Source organism: Leucoraja erinacea, chromosome 4 (genome assembly GCF_028641065.1).
Source record: "Leucoraja erinacea ecotype New England chromosome 4, Leri_hhj_1, whole genome shotgun sequence".
Lineage (NCBI taxonomy): Eukaryota > Metazoa > Chordata > Chondrichthyes > Rajiformes > Rajidae > Leucoraja > Leucoraja erinaceus.
The window spans coordinates 28,886,131-28,899,911 of record NC_073380.1 but is presented as its reverse complement, the minus strand read 5'-3'; the positions used below and the strand labels follow the sequence as shown (position 1 = coordinate 28,899,911).

At 43.9% G+C, this 13,781-nt stretch overlaps 1 protein-coding gene across 5 annotated transcripts in view; it reads right to left on the bottom strand.

Annotated features, from left to right (window-relative positions):
• Positions 1-13,781, bottom strand: part of arhgap28 (Rho GTPase activating protein 28) — a 188,893-nt gene that overhangs the window by 40,782 nt on the left and 134,330 nt on the right. For all 5 annotated transcript variants that reach the window (XM_055633907.1, XM_055633906.1, XM_055633910.1 and 2 more), the window contains one exon: positions 112-202. In XM_055633907.1, coding sequence (XP_055489882.1) covers positions 112-202 — 91 coding nt within the window. The remainder of the gene's footprint in view (positions 1-111; positions 203-13,781) is intronic.

The following is a 13,781-nucleotide window of genomic DNA, read 5'->3' as shown; positions in this document are numbered from 1 at the left end:
TCCAGCTTTTTGTGTCTATCTTCAGTTTAAATCAGCATCTGCAGTTCCTTCCTACACACACGGCCCTGTTTCCATGCCGTGTGGCTCCATGACACTATGAATAGCACTAACCTGTTGTGGGATTCCAGGACGTTTTATCCTCTGCCTGTTGTACACCATTGGAAGTAGGTGTTGACTCGGGTGCCATGAACTCAATTCTGGCCTGTAATTGAAAAAGCAAGGAAACGTTTTAATAAAACTGCCATTAATGATCCAAGGACATTCTCCATTCTTTGTCATAGGTATTTAACCAAGCAACGCCTGCTTCCTGAGCCTTCTCAGCCACCAAGACTGCCATGTAAATAAAATCACACAAGTCCATTACTGTCTGGAATTACAAGGTCTACTATATTGATGTGGGCAAAACAAAAAGGCACCAAGGCTCTTCCCTGAAATAAAACTTTGTTCCTTAACATTTTCCAATGAAGGGTTTGTTAGGAAACCCACTAGATTACATTTCATCACCTTAAACACAGCTGGCAGCTATATGGTGGTCATGGCTGAGTTGGGCAGAATGGCTGTATGACTCTCTGGTAGCCTAGTGTAGAAGATACTGCTCCAGGTTCCACATTCAAACTGCAGGCCTCTGCCAGCCACACCTCCATAAAAATTGGGGCAACACAGTGGCGCAGCTGGTAGAGCAGCTGCCTCATAGCGACAGTGACCCAGATTTGAACCAGACCATGGGTGCTGTCTGTGTGGAGTTTGCAGGTTTAATTTTCTCCCCGTGAACGCATGGGTTTCATCTGGATACTCCAGTTTCCGCCACCATGTCCTCAGCCCCCTTCTTTACTCCTTGTACACCCACAACTGCACAGCCATGTACAAATCTAATTCAATTTTCAAATTCGACACCATCACCATTGTGGGACGGATGTCAAATAATTTTGAGATGGAGTACAGGAAGGAGATCGAGAACCTTGTGTCCTTGTGACGAGATAATAACCTTTCTCTCAATGTCAGCAAGATAAAGGAGATAGTGATCGACTTCAGGAAACACACACCCCAGTTTGCATTGACGGAGCCAAAATAGAAATGGTTGAAAACTTCAAATTCATAGGAGTCAATATCACCAATAAGTTCTTCTGGACCACCCATATTGAAGCAACGTCCTAGAAAGCACACCAACACCTCTACTTCCTTAAAGGCTTAGGAAGTTTGGCATGTCCCCTACAACTCTCACCGACTTCTACGGATACACCATAGAAAGCATTTAATCAGGATGCATCACAGTTTGGTTTGGGAACAGTTCCATCCAAGAGCGCAAACAATTGCAGCAAATTGTGGACACAGCCCAGACCATCACATAAACCAACCTCCCTTCTATTGTTTCCATTTATACCTTACACTGCCTCGGCAAGGCCAGCAGCATAATCAAGGACAAGTTGCACCCTCACCACTCCCTCTTCTCTCCTCTCCCATCAGGCAAAAGGTATAGAAGTGTGAAAATGCACACCTCCAGATTCAGGGACAGTTTCTTCCCAGCTGATATCAGGCAATTGAATCATCCTACCACAACCATAGAGCAGTGCTGAACTACCAGCAAAGTCCGATCAAGGATAGTCCGAGGGTCACATTGAGGTAGATAGTAGTTCAGCACAGCTTTACCTTGCACTAAACGTTATTCCCTTCTCATGTATCTATACACTGTAAATGGCTCGATTGTAATCATGTTTTGTCTTTCTGCTGACTGGTTAGCATGCAACAAAAGCTTTTCACTGTATCTCGGTACACGTGGCAATAAACTAAACTAAACATCCCAAAGACGTGTGGATTTGTAGCTTAATAGGCATCTGAAAATTGCTCCAAATCTGTACGGAGTGGATGCGAAAGTGGAATAACATAAAACTAGTGTTATTGATGGTCAGCATGGACTTGATGAGCCAAAGGACCTGTTTCCATGCTGTACCTTTCAGTCTATCATTTAATCTGTCAATTAGGTCTGAAGTCTAAAGCTGTGTCCATAGGGACAATCCAGATAGAACCACGGATCAACAACTTGTACATACTCACTGCGGGAATATTAAAACTTTACGCACAATTCTATGCCAACAATTTCTCCAATTACGTTTTGCAAATTCCATTTCCATTTATATAGTTTGTGTTACACTTATCCTTCCAAGGATCTTCATACATGAGAATAGTTCCAAGCCCAAATCGGTAAAGTCCGATTGTTCAGAGGTTGCAATACCAGGGCTGTCATTATTGGTTTGTAATCCCTCTGCATAACATGGGAAAAATGAGCCAAACTCCTTGTTCCTGATTTCCCACTGAAACCAGTGAGTTTGTTGAGAGTTGGATCATTTGATATGATGATATTCAATGCTGGACCACCATAACCGTACTCTAGATCTAGATGCCTAATGCTATCTTGGCAGCATTCCAAAAAAGTTGTCAATGTTCATTAATTCATATGACTCAGGACGTGGAGAGCGAGATGTAAAGAGCGGAAGAAAGAAATGGGGAGGGGGGAACTGTGACTAAGAGAGTTGTGCTGATTGTTAGTTCATTACTTCATACGATTTATGTTACTTGGAAAAAGTTATCAGTGCATTGAAGATATGAGCAAACGAACAATTATAATGCCATGCCTGCTACAACAGGCACCTATTATATTCCACTGCTTGGGTGAAGTGTTGGGACTTGCTGCCAAGTGTCATGTGGCTGTGTTGATGACTTAGCAAATGCAGAATCTCATTTATTCTTTTATTCCAGAAGAAAAAATGATTTTTCTTCATTTCGTGAATTGCACAATCAGATGTGTTTGTTTGCTTTTGTAAATTCAGAGAAACAGCAACATTGAGCAGTTCCAACATGTTTTTGCAAGTTTGAGGATCCATTGTGAAAGGGGCGACGGGTAGTATTGGGAAGGGGAGAGGTTGAGGGAAAGGTTAATCTCTAGTAAAAAAGCTTTGCAAGTTTAGTTGAAAGATATTATACAGAAACAAGCCTATCAAGTCAGCAGCGATCAGCGATCACCGTACACTGCACTATCCTACACGATAGGGACATTTTACAAGCTTTACCAAAGCCAATTAACCTCCAAACCTGTACATCTTTGGAGTGTGGGAGGAAACCAGAGCACCCAGGGGAAAAACTACATGGTCACGGGGAGAACATACAAACTCCATACGGGCAGCACCCGTAGTCAGGATCGAACCTGGGTCTCTGGCGCTGTAAGGCAGCAAATTTGCTGCTCTGCCGCCCTACAGTTACTACAGTGACCTGGGGGATGGACAAGTGGCTGCCATGAGTATATGATAGATGGAGAGTAAATGTTCAGCTTCTCTTCGCACTGGGTCTTGAGGATATCCCATGTAGACTACTGCTTTGTTGTCTGCAAACCTTTCCATGAGGAAGTGCATGGAAATCTGATAGTTTCATGGTCACTACAGAACTCCTGGTTTACACCTTGTAGAAGATGGAAAGGTATTAGGTAGTCGCATGTAAAATTTACTGCAAATTACCTAATCTCTGACCTGCCACAGCCACCGTATTTATAGTAGTCCAGTTAGGTGTCTGTTTAATGGTGTCTTGGCAACTTTGAAACAACCACTGCCCATGCAGGTTTAGGTTTATTGTTACATATACCGAGACTCAGTGAAAAGGTTTGTTTATGCATGTTTTCGAAACAACTCAGATAATACTATACATAAATTTACATACATAATACATATTATACATAAATACAATCAAGTCAAATGCAATAGGAAGAGCAAAGGGAAAGATACAAAGTGCAGAATATAGTTCTTAGCATTGTAGCACATCAATTCCATATCGGTTGCACCCATACACCTCCCAGTCTACTATCTCCCACCGGAGGTTAATGGTACTGGATCCATTCTACACTTAACTTGTTTAGACTGGTGACAGTCTATACAATGGAAGGTGTTCTCCACATGATGAGAAAACATAACCTCCACAACTGTATGGTACTGCCAATGGCAAGGTCAAGTGGCTTACTATCGCAACATTTAAAAGACATTTGGACAGGTACATGGATAAGATATGGTTAGAGAGTTATGGGCAAAATGCAAGCAAGTGGGACTAGTGGAGGGGCATGCTGGTAGGCATGGGCTAATTGCACCAAAGGGCCTGTTTCCACTCTGTATGACTCTGATGTCACTGGTGCTGGTTCATTAAAATTTATGAAATTAAAGCAGGAAATATTGGCCCTGTGGATGAAGTCATGAACCGTAAAAATTAGTTTTGATACATTCTCCCAAAATTATTTCTCAACTGCTGGATATTTCCAGCATTTTCTGCTTTTATTTCAGATTTGCAGCATTTGCGATTTTTGCTTTTCATACAAGGTTCATACAACTTTGTATCAATAGTCAAAGGAGCCATTCTTCTTTAATGACATGCCTAAACTAAACAGAAGGATCTCGACTCGAAAAGTCACCTATTCCTTTTCACCAGAGATGCTACCTGACCTGCTGAGTTACTCCAGCATTTTGTGTCTATCTTCTGTGTAATCCAGCATCTGTCATTCCATCCTAAGCAAATCTTCAGAGCTGCCACCAAAGCCAAAAAAAGGTTAACACGTCTGAATCCATTAGTGCTTCAATTGTCAAAGATTGTCAACTAATATGCATAGATTCACAACAGCGAGCAGAGACATACATCTGGGAAGGACAGTTAGACGCTCATTTGCACAAGGTCAAAACGGCAGAGTAATTTTATGATGCACTAAAGCAATGCTTGCAATGGTGTCAGAGTTGGGATAAGAGAGAATCAAGTCTTTGGCACTGAGCTAAAGACTGATGATATGAAGGGCAGCACATTTCACCACAAAAGGCAATAAATACAACACTACTGCAACAATATGTTACTCACAGTGCTAGTGCCCTTGTCAGCACATAGGTGGATGCACACTGTAGCTTCCCTTCGATGCTTACACTGGCACACCAACAAGGAAACATTGGCCATGCATTCTACCAATACTGAGCCTATGCTATGACATGCAACAGTGAACTAACTGACAAATCGATCCAATCAGTTTATAAAGCTTTTACTTCAGTTCTATATTTAGATTGGAGGACTGCGCACGCATATATTTGCATGCTCACTCTGAAATATAATATATTTATGCCCTGCAAGGTAATGTCAACACAAAAGTTGCATCTTACTGTCTTGTCTCAATTGGAATGTTTCTTAAAATTATGCATTTTAATTGACATACTGTATCTCAAGACTGGTGTAGCTATTGCATTTGGAAGCCAGAAGTGAGATCTCAAAAACTAAAATCACACACGAGGGTGTGGCAATGTTATCAGCAACTGAACAACACACAACCTAGGAAAATAGATGCAAAATTCTTAGCAGCCAAATGGAAAACACAAATGTTTATCACAACAATGCAACAAGCGACACATTGCACTGCGAGTTTATAATGGCAAAGCATGGCGGCTTTTTACACCGAGATGGGGGCCACATTGAACAGTTCAATGGCCTCTTCCTACCGCTGATGTTAATCAAGATCTGTCCCTACAGGGTATGCAACTGGCAGCAAATTGTGCCTTCCTCATCTTCAATGATTTATGTATCCATGCATCCAATATTGCTGGCACTTGATTTCTCTCATGCCCTGTCCTAGAATTGTGAGGTATCCTGAATAACAGATTTGTGTGTGATCTGTCAAGAGCCATGTAGTACCTGTAATAATGTTTGTGGTTAAACAAACATACAATAGTTGCGACTACCTCTCCCTTAGATGGAATGTTTTGCCAAAGGAAGCTTACGCTCTAAAGCAATGCAGGCCAAGGGCTAAAAGCATTGAGTGAAATCACAGGCAAGGCAGTAGCTGAATGAAAAAAAAGGGAGATTGAAATTTTTCACCGGTTTGATTTTAAAAATAATGGTATACCAACTCCAACTCTTCTGCCATTAAACCCCATTTCAGACTGGAGACATTCCTATTTTGAATATGTGTTTGCTCAAAGGCACACACTATGTTGGTGTTATAGCTCTGTCCTTCTATCTATCTCCACCATAAGCACTCTTGCATTGGCAGTCTCCAAGGTCGTTGGTAATAGGTCCTGCAAAGCGATTCTCTCCCTTCCCAACATGCAGACAAGATGCAGAAACCGAGTTAAAGTTTCAGGTCAAGCACATCTACTCAGAACTACGACGAATTAAAAGCCCAAGATGGTTACATTGTATAAAAGGGTGAGGGATAGGAAGGACAAGAGGAATATGTGAGATAGCGCAGAGAATAGTTTAGTTTAGCTTATTGTCACATGTACCGAGGTAGAGTGAAAAGCTTTTTGTTGCATGCTAACCAGTTAGCAGAAAGACAATGCATGATTACAATTGAGCCGTCCACAGTGTCCAGATACAGGATAAAGGGAGTAATGAATAGTGCAAGATAAAATCTAGTAAAGTCCGATTAAAGATAGTCCGAGTGTCTCTTAAATGTCAATTCAATGAGAAACTGAATGATGTATGTGACTTTGTTTCTGACTGAAAAGGGGTTCAGGTAATATGCCAGGAGGTGAAGATGGTTAAAAATACGGGAGAGAAAAAATATCAGGAGTTGCAAGATACACAATACTGCAGTTGCCAGATATCTGACATAAAGGCTTATGCTGGAAATGACCAGCAGGTTCTTGGAGAAAAGAAAACCGAGTTAGTCTTTCAGTTTGACGACATGCCATCAGAACTGGCTGGCTCAACTGGAATCACCTAGTTTCATTTCAACCATAAGACTTCATCAAACAAAATGGAGCATGTACACAGGCCAAACACATATTACTCACATAGTTTACTGATTTACTTTGAATCATCAGCATCTGAATCATTTATACCAATGCCAGCCTCTATTTAGAATGGGAACGACATTCATTCCAAAAGTATTTTACTGCGTAATTTGCATGATTCCCAGAAAATGTTTTCAATTATAATAAAGAAGAATCTTTCATTGCAATCAGTTTTAGTTTTGAGTTGCAGATTGTTGACATTATAGCCTGAAGCTTAACGCTTGCCACAATTGTGTGTTAGTGGCCAACAATGTCAGGCATGTTGCTTGGTAACAGCTATTTGTGTTTATTTCAAAAGTAAATGTAATTCATAATGAAAAATATGTACAAAACAAAGGATAATTATGGCTGTATACATTCACAGTGCTATTGGTTCTATACATTAGTAGCGTTAACACATTGCCATGTACATGACAGCATTGCCACTCATGAGTCCCCCTGGGCCAAAAAAACTTTGGTTGCCTGGGGGGCTTCCACGCCAAACCCCGACCCTCAATGTCTACAGCAAAAGGACCCTAGACTGAGATTCAGTGAATGAAATATATGGGACGGGACAGTGACGCAGCAGCAGAGTTGTTGCCTTACAGTGTCACAGACCCAGATTCAATCCTGACTACGGGTGCTGTCTATACAAAATGTGAGCATTCTCCATGTGACTGCATGGGTTTTCTCCCAGTGCTCCGGTTTCCACCCACATTCCAAAGACATGTTGGTTAATTGGCTTCTGTAAATTATCCCTAGTGTATAAGATAGAACTAGAGTATGGGTGATCACTGGTCAGCATGAGCTCAGTGGGATGAAGGGTCTGTTTTCACGTTGTATCTCCAATCTGAACTAAACCAGACCCTATTCTACACTTAACCTTCAATTAAATTAGCACTGTCAATTCACACATCATGAAGACCCTTAGTGGTCAGAATTAATCAGAAAGTTACTGGAGCAGCCATATAAATAGTGCAAATTCTAGAACGGTCCAGATGCTGGACATTCCATGGCAAATAACTCATGGCAAATGACTCACCGAATACTCATCCAAGTCATGTTGCCAAATGCACTATCGAATTTCTGCAAGTATATTTTGGAGAATAAACATATTTGGGTGAGATCACAACAAGGTTTAAAATGGTCAAGAACAAAGGAGGTTGCAGAGGTCCAGTGGTGGACACTGCCCAATCCATTGCGGATACTCACCTCCCCACCACTGATGAGACCTACAGGAAATGCTTTCACAAGAAGGTAGATAATAACATCAAAGACTCACATCACCCTGTCCACGCTCTCACCGCGCTGCTGCCATCAGGAAGAAGGAACAGAGAACAGAGAGGGCCTGAGAAATACTACCACCAGTTCCAAGACCAACTTCTTCCCTTCAAGAACTTATTGAGGTGTGTAAAATCATGAGGGGAATAGTTTGGCCAGATGCACAGAGTCTCATGCCCAGAGTAAGTGAATTGAGGACCAGAGGACATAGGTTTAAGGTGAAGGGGAAAAGATTGAATAGGAATCGGAGGGATAAACTTTTCACACAAAGGGTGGTGGGTGTATGGAAGGCTGGGACTGTCCCAACATTTAAGAAACAGTTAGACAGATACATGGATAGAACAAGTATGGATCAAACACAGGCATGTGGGACTAGTGTAGCAGGGACATGTTGGCTGGTGTGGGCAAGTTGGGCCAAAGGGCCTGTTTCCACACTGTATCACTCTATCCAACAGACTCTTGAACCACCATGAACAACCCTAACCACAACCCTACCTCAGCGCCAAACCACGCCAGACTTTGCACCACTATAGTTGCGCTTTGTACTTAGACACTGCTCTACTGTGGTCTTTAGAATAACTGACAATTTCTTGTATATTTATTATTGTTGCTCTGTCTAATGAGCCTGTAGAGTTGCAGCAAGTGAGCACTTCATTGTTCTAGTTCATAGCCAGTGTATATAAGAAACGAATACTCTGGACACATTTGGCTCTGAACCTCCTCAATGTCATTGCGTGCGCCGCTTTAGGAATCTCCCGGTGAGCGCCATGGAGCCGTCCAAGAGAGGACCAGCGCCGGGCGGCGGAGGATGGGCTTGCATGGGTGCCAGAGGTTTGACAGGCACGGTGGGTGCCAGAGGTTTGACAGGCACATGGTGGGTGCCAGAGGTCGGTTGAGGACATGCCGCTGGGAGAACAAAGAGAGACCCAGCCTGGAAGGGGCCGCTGAGGAAACGAAGAGGGACCCGGCGTGGAGAGGTTGCTGAGAACAAAGAGGGACCATTGGGACCACATTGAACATTTGGTAACACTGTCGGCGCCTTATACATGGTGACTTTTTGCATACTTTGTTTAAGCTATGCAGCACAAAGAATTTCACGGTGGCATGTCACGTGTAATAATAAAGTTTCATCCACAATCTACTAAACAAAAGTCAGGAGAGCGATGGAATGTGCTCCATTTGCCCAGATGACTGCAGCTCCTACAATTCTCAAGGAGGTTAATCAGATCCAGGGTAAAGCAGACTATTTGAATGGGAACCCATATCAGCCTAAATATTAATTTACTCTAATACCAATGCACTCAGACCATGGTGGGTACCATTTACTTTCAGGGGCGGAAATCCTGGGGGAACATGGAGGACACATCCCCTCCATGTTTTGAGAGGTGGGGGTTGATTCCCCCCTCCCCCCCCCCCCCATATTTTGTAATCCGTATTTTAAAACTGTGAAAAAGAAAGCTATTAAAAACCTCCGCTTTCCCCGGGACAGGGGGGGGGGGACTGATGATCGAGGGGGCTGATTGGATGAGAGAGACGACGGTCAGCAGGCAGTGGGGGGGGGGGAGACCATGATAATTCAACACGATGATTGGAGGAGAGAGGTGTCAGTCGGGGGCGGAAGTAGCGGGGTGGGACTAAGGATAGAGGGCGGTGATTGGAGGAGGGAGACGTCCGTGGAGCAAAGATCACAGAGCGGAGCTTGAATCGGCCAGTTTGCGGGGCTTTTCATCGCCCAGCTCGGTGCAGCTTAAAATCGTTCGCAGGATCTTCCATCACCCCACGGTCAAATTGCAGCTTCGTGGCGATCGAGGCTCCTGATGTTGAAGCCCCCGCGAGCGGGCCGATTGAAGCCCCACGATTTGGGGTGGACAAAGCTGACAAACCAACCAGGTCATAGAAACATAGAAACATAGAAAATAGGTGCAGGAGTAGACCATTCGGCCCTTCGAGCCTGCACCGCCATTCAATATGATCATGGCTGATCATCCAACTCAGTATCCCGTACCTGCCTTCTCTCCATACCCCCTGATCCCCTTAGCCACAAGGGCCACATCTAACTCCCTCTTAAATATAGCCAAATGAACTGGCCTCAACTACCCTCTGTGGCAGAGAGTTCCAGAGATTCACCACTCTCTGTGTGAAAAAAGTTCTTCTCATCTCGGTTTTTAAAGGATTTTCCCCCTTATCCTTAAGCTGTGACCCCTTGTCCTGGACTTCCCTAACATCGGGAACAATCTTCCTGCATCTAGCCTGTCCAACCCCTTAAGAATTTTGTAAGTTTCTATAAGATCCCCTCTCAATCTTCTAAATTCTAGAGAGTATAAACCAAGTCTATCCAGTCTTTCTTCATAAGACAGTCCTGACATCCCAGGAATCAGTCTGGTGAACCGTCTCTGCACTCCCTCTATGGCAATAATGTCCTTCCTCAGATTTGGAGACCAAAACTGTACGCAATACTCCAGGTGTGGTCTCACCAAGACCCTGTACAACTGCAGTAGAACCTCCCTGCTCCTATACTCAAATCCTTTTGCAATGAAAGCTAACATACCATTCGCTTTCTTTACTGCCTGCTGCACCTGCATGCCTACCTTCAATGACTGGTGTACCATGACACCCAGGTCTCGCTGCATCTCCCCCTTTCCCATCGGCCACCATTTAGATAATAGTCTGCTTTCCCGTTTTTGCCACCAAAATGGATAACCTCACATTCATCCACATTATACTGCATCTGCCAAACATTTGCCCACTCACCCAGCCTATCCAAGTCACCCTGCAGTCTCCTAGCATCCTCCTCACAGCTAACACTGCCCCCCAGCTTAGTGTCATCCGCAAACTTGGAGATATTCCCTTCAATTCCCTCATCCAGATCATTAATATATATTGTAAATAGCTGGGGTCCCAGCACTGAGGTCAGCTCTCGATGTTAGCGTCCACAGGGCCCACGGCCGAAGCCTCGCATATGTGCGCATGTGCGCGGCCGCCAAGGAATTGTGTCTCCCCCCGCATGTTGTGACAGTGATTTCCGTGCCTGTTTATTTTCCTATTCTATTCCAATAGCAGCTCCTGACCTCTGTTGCCAAGGACAATGGTTTTGAAGCATCGCTGGCTGAAGATTACCCACTGAATCAAACACCATCTTCACTTGCCCTCATCCCGCACTCACCTGGACAAGAGGATGCTGTTTATAGACTACAGTTCAGCATTCAACACAATTGTGCCCTCTACGCTCGTCGGCAAGCTCCTGGCCCTGGGGCTGAACCCAGGCCTGTGCACCTGGATCCTGAATTTCCTGATGGGCCGACCCCAGGTCATGAGGATCGGAGACCACACCTCTATAGCCCTCACCCTCAGGATCGACGCACCACAGGGGTGTGTCCTCAGCCCCTTCCTGTACTCCCTGTACTTGACACTAACACCATTGTCAAGTTCGCGGACGACACTACAGTCGTGGGTTTGAGAGAACCAACTATCACCAACGGGGACGAGTTGGCCTACAGAGAAGAGGTAGTGGCCCCGACACGGTGGTGCCAAGCCAACAGCCTCTCTCTCAACATCGACAAGACCAAGGAGGTGATCATCAACTACAGGGGGGGGGGGGGGGCTCATCCCCCCATCAAAATCAACGGTGTAGTGGTAGAGAGGGTGGACAGCTTCAAGTTCCCTGGTGTCCACATCACAGAGGACCTGACCTTGGCCACCCACATTTCCACCATCACAAAAAAGTCGCAACAGCACCTTTACAACCTCAGGCGAGTGAAGAAATTCGGCCTGAACCCCCGTGTCCTCCAGCACAAGATTTTCACACCGGATTGTACCATCTATGGAACTGGCGTGCCAATAAATCCCATGAATTTTGAACTTGGCAATATATTGCCATTTAATTATTGTCACTGTGTCTAAATCAAGGACCTCCTATATTTGTAAATATAGGACCTCCTACAGTATATCATTACTGGAGTGCCTTCACCACGAATACTGGAGCAGTTCAAATAAGTACCTTTCCTTTCAAGTGGCATCACAGGAAGACAGCGTGGTCAAAAAAGCTTTTGGCACATATGCCTTCATCAGTCAGACTATTGAGTATAGAATTTGGGAGGTTATGTTACAGTTGTATGAGATATTGGTGAGGCCACATTTAGAGTATTGTTATAGGGAAGATGGTGTCAAGCTGGAAAGGGCGCAGAGAAGATTTACGAAGATATTGCCATGACTCAAGGGCCTGAGCTATAGAGAGAGGTTAAGCAGGCTAGCACGTTATTTCTTGGAGTGCAGGAGGATGAATTGTGATCTTATGGAGGTGTACAAGATCATGAGAGGAATAGATTGGGTAAATGCACAGTCTTTTGCCCAGATGAGGGGAATGGAGATCCAGAGATCGTGTTAAAGGTGAGGGGCAAAAATATATATATTTTTTGTTTTACACAAAGGATGGTGGGTAAATAGAACGAGCTGCCAGAGGAAGTAGTTGAGGCAGGTACCAGCGTAATGTTTAAGAAACATTTGAACAGTTACATGGGTAGGATAGGTTTAGAGGGATATGGGTCAAGCATGGACAGATAGGACTGGTGTAGATGGGGCATGTTGGTCAGAGTCAGAAAGTTTTCATGCTGGAGGCAGCGCATCTGTTTCGGTAATAGCTTTTCTTTTTTACATTTTCATGCTGTATGACTATGTCTACCTTCTCAAGTGCAATGGGAGACTGGGCAATAAACACTGGCTTTGCCTGAAATGCCCAGATCCTGACAAAATTGAATAAATAAAGATGTAGAATGAATGGAAATATATTTCTACATTGAAATCTATATCTATATCCATAGTCTCCAAGGTCTCTCCCTGTATTTCCCCCCATAGGAATTACATTTGTTGAAGTATACTTCTCTCAATACTATCAGCCCCAATGGTATATTACTGAGAGACTATTTACGAGACAACATATCTTTAGAAGGCCATCTAATCGCAACAGTCAAGGTTTCTTTGGTCCTGGGCAGTTTGCAGGTGTGTCCCCTTCCTGTGTTTAATCTTGTCGCAGAGGACACATGACCAAAATCTCAGCAGAAGTACAATCTTCAGTGATGTCCAGTTGCTAACAGACAGCTGTGGATCGCAAGAGTCAGGAAGGATTGTCTAATACCGACACTTCCATCACCCCTCCCACCATACCACCCACCCACATTTTATGTTAACAGTAATGGGTTCAAGATGGAAGCTCGTAGATTTCCAGAATAACATAATCAAAAGCTTTATAATAGTTAAAAGCCTGGGGAATGTTTGGGAATTGAAGCGAGCCCCTCAACATCAGTGCAGGGCAAACAGAATATGTATGCAGGAAATAGTTGTCTTTATCATGATGTTCATCTAAGATGGAAGGCGATGTGCCAGATTTCCACCAACACTACACCAACCATACACATGGTAGTTGCTCAATGATATTTCTTGGGTTGTGTCAGCTTTTGATCGTGTCTCCCATAGATTCCTTTGGGCCTCAGTCATTGCCTGGAAAGGGGGGGGGGGTGAAATGTACATGTAGTTTGCAAGTTCCTCCTGTCACTGCCTGGGCTTCCTTTCTATGCTCCAGTTTCCCCCTGCACTCTACATATGCGACAGTCGGTAAATTAACTGCCCACTGTAAATTGGCAGAGTGTATAGATGAGTAGTGGAATCTAGGGGATGTTGTGGGGAAGTGTGATTATAAAATGGAATTAGAGTGACTACATGATTAAT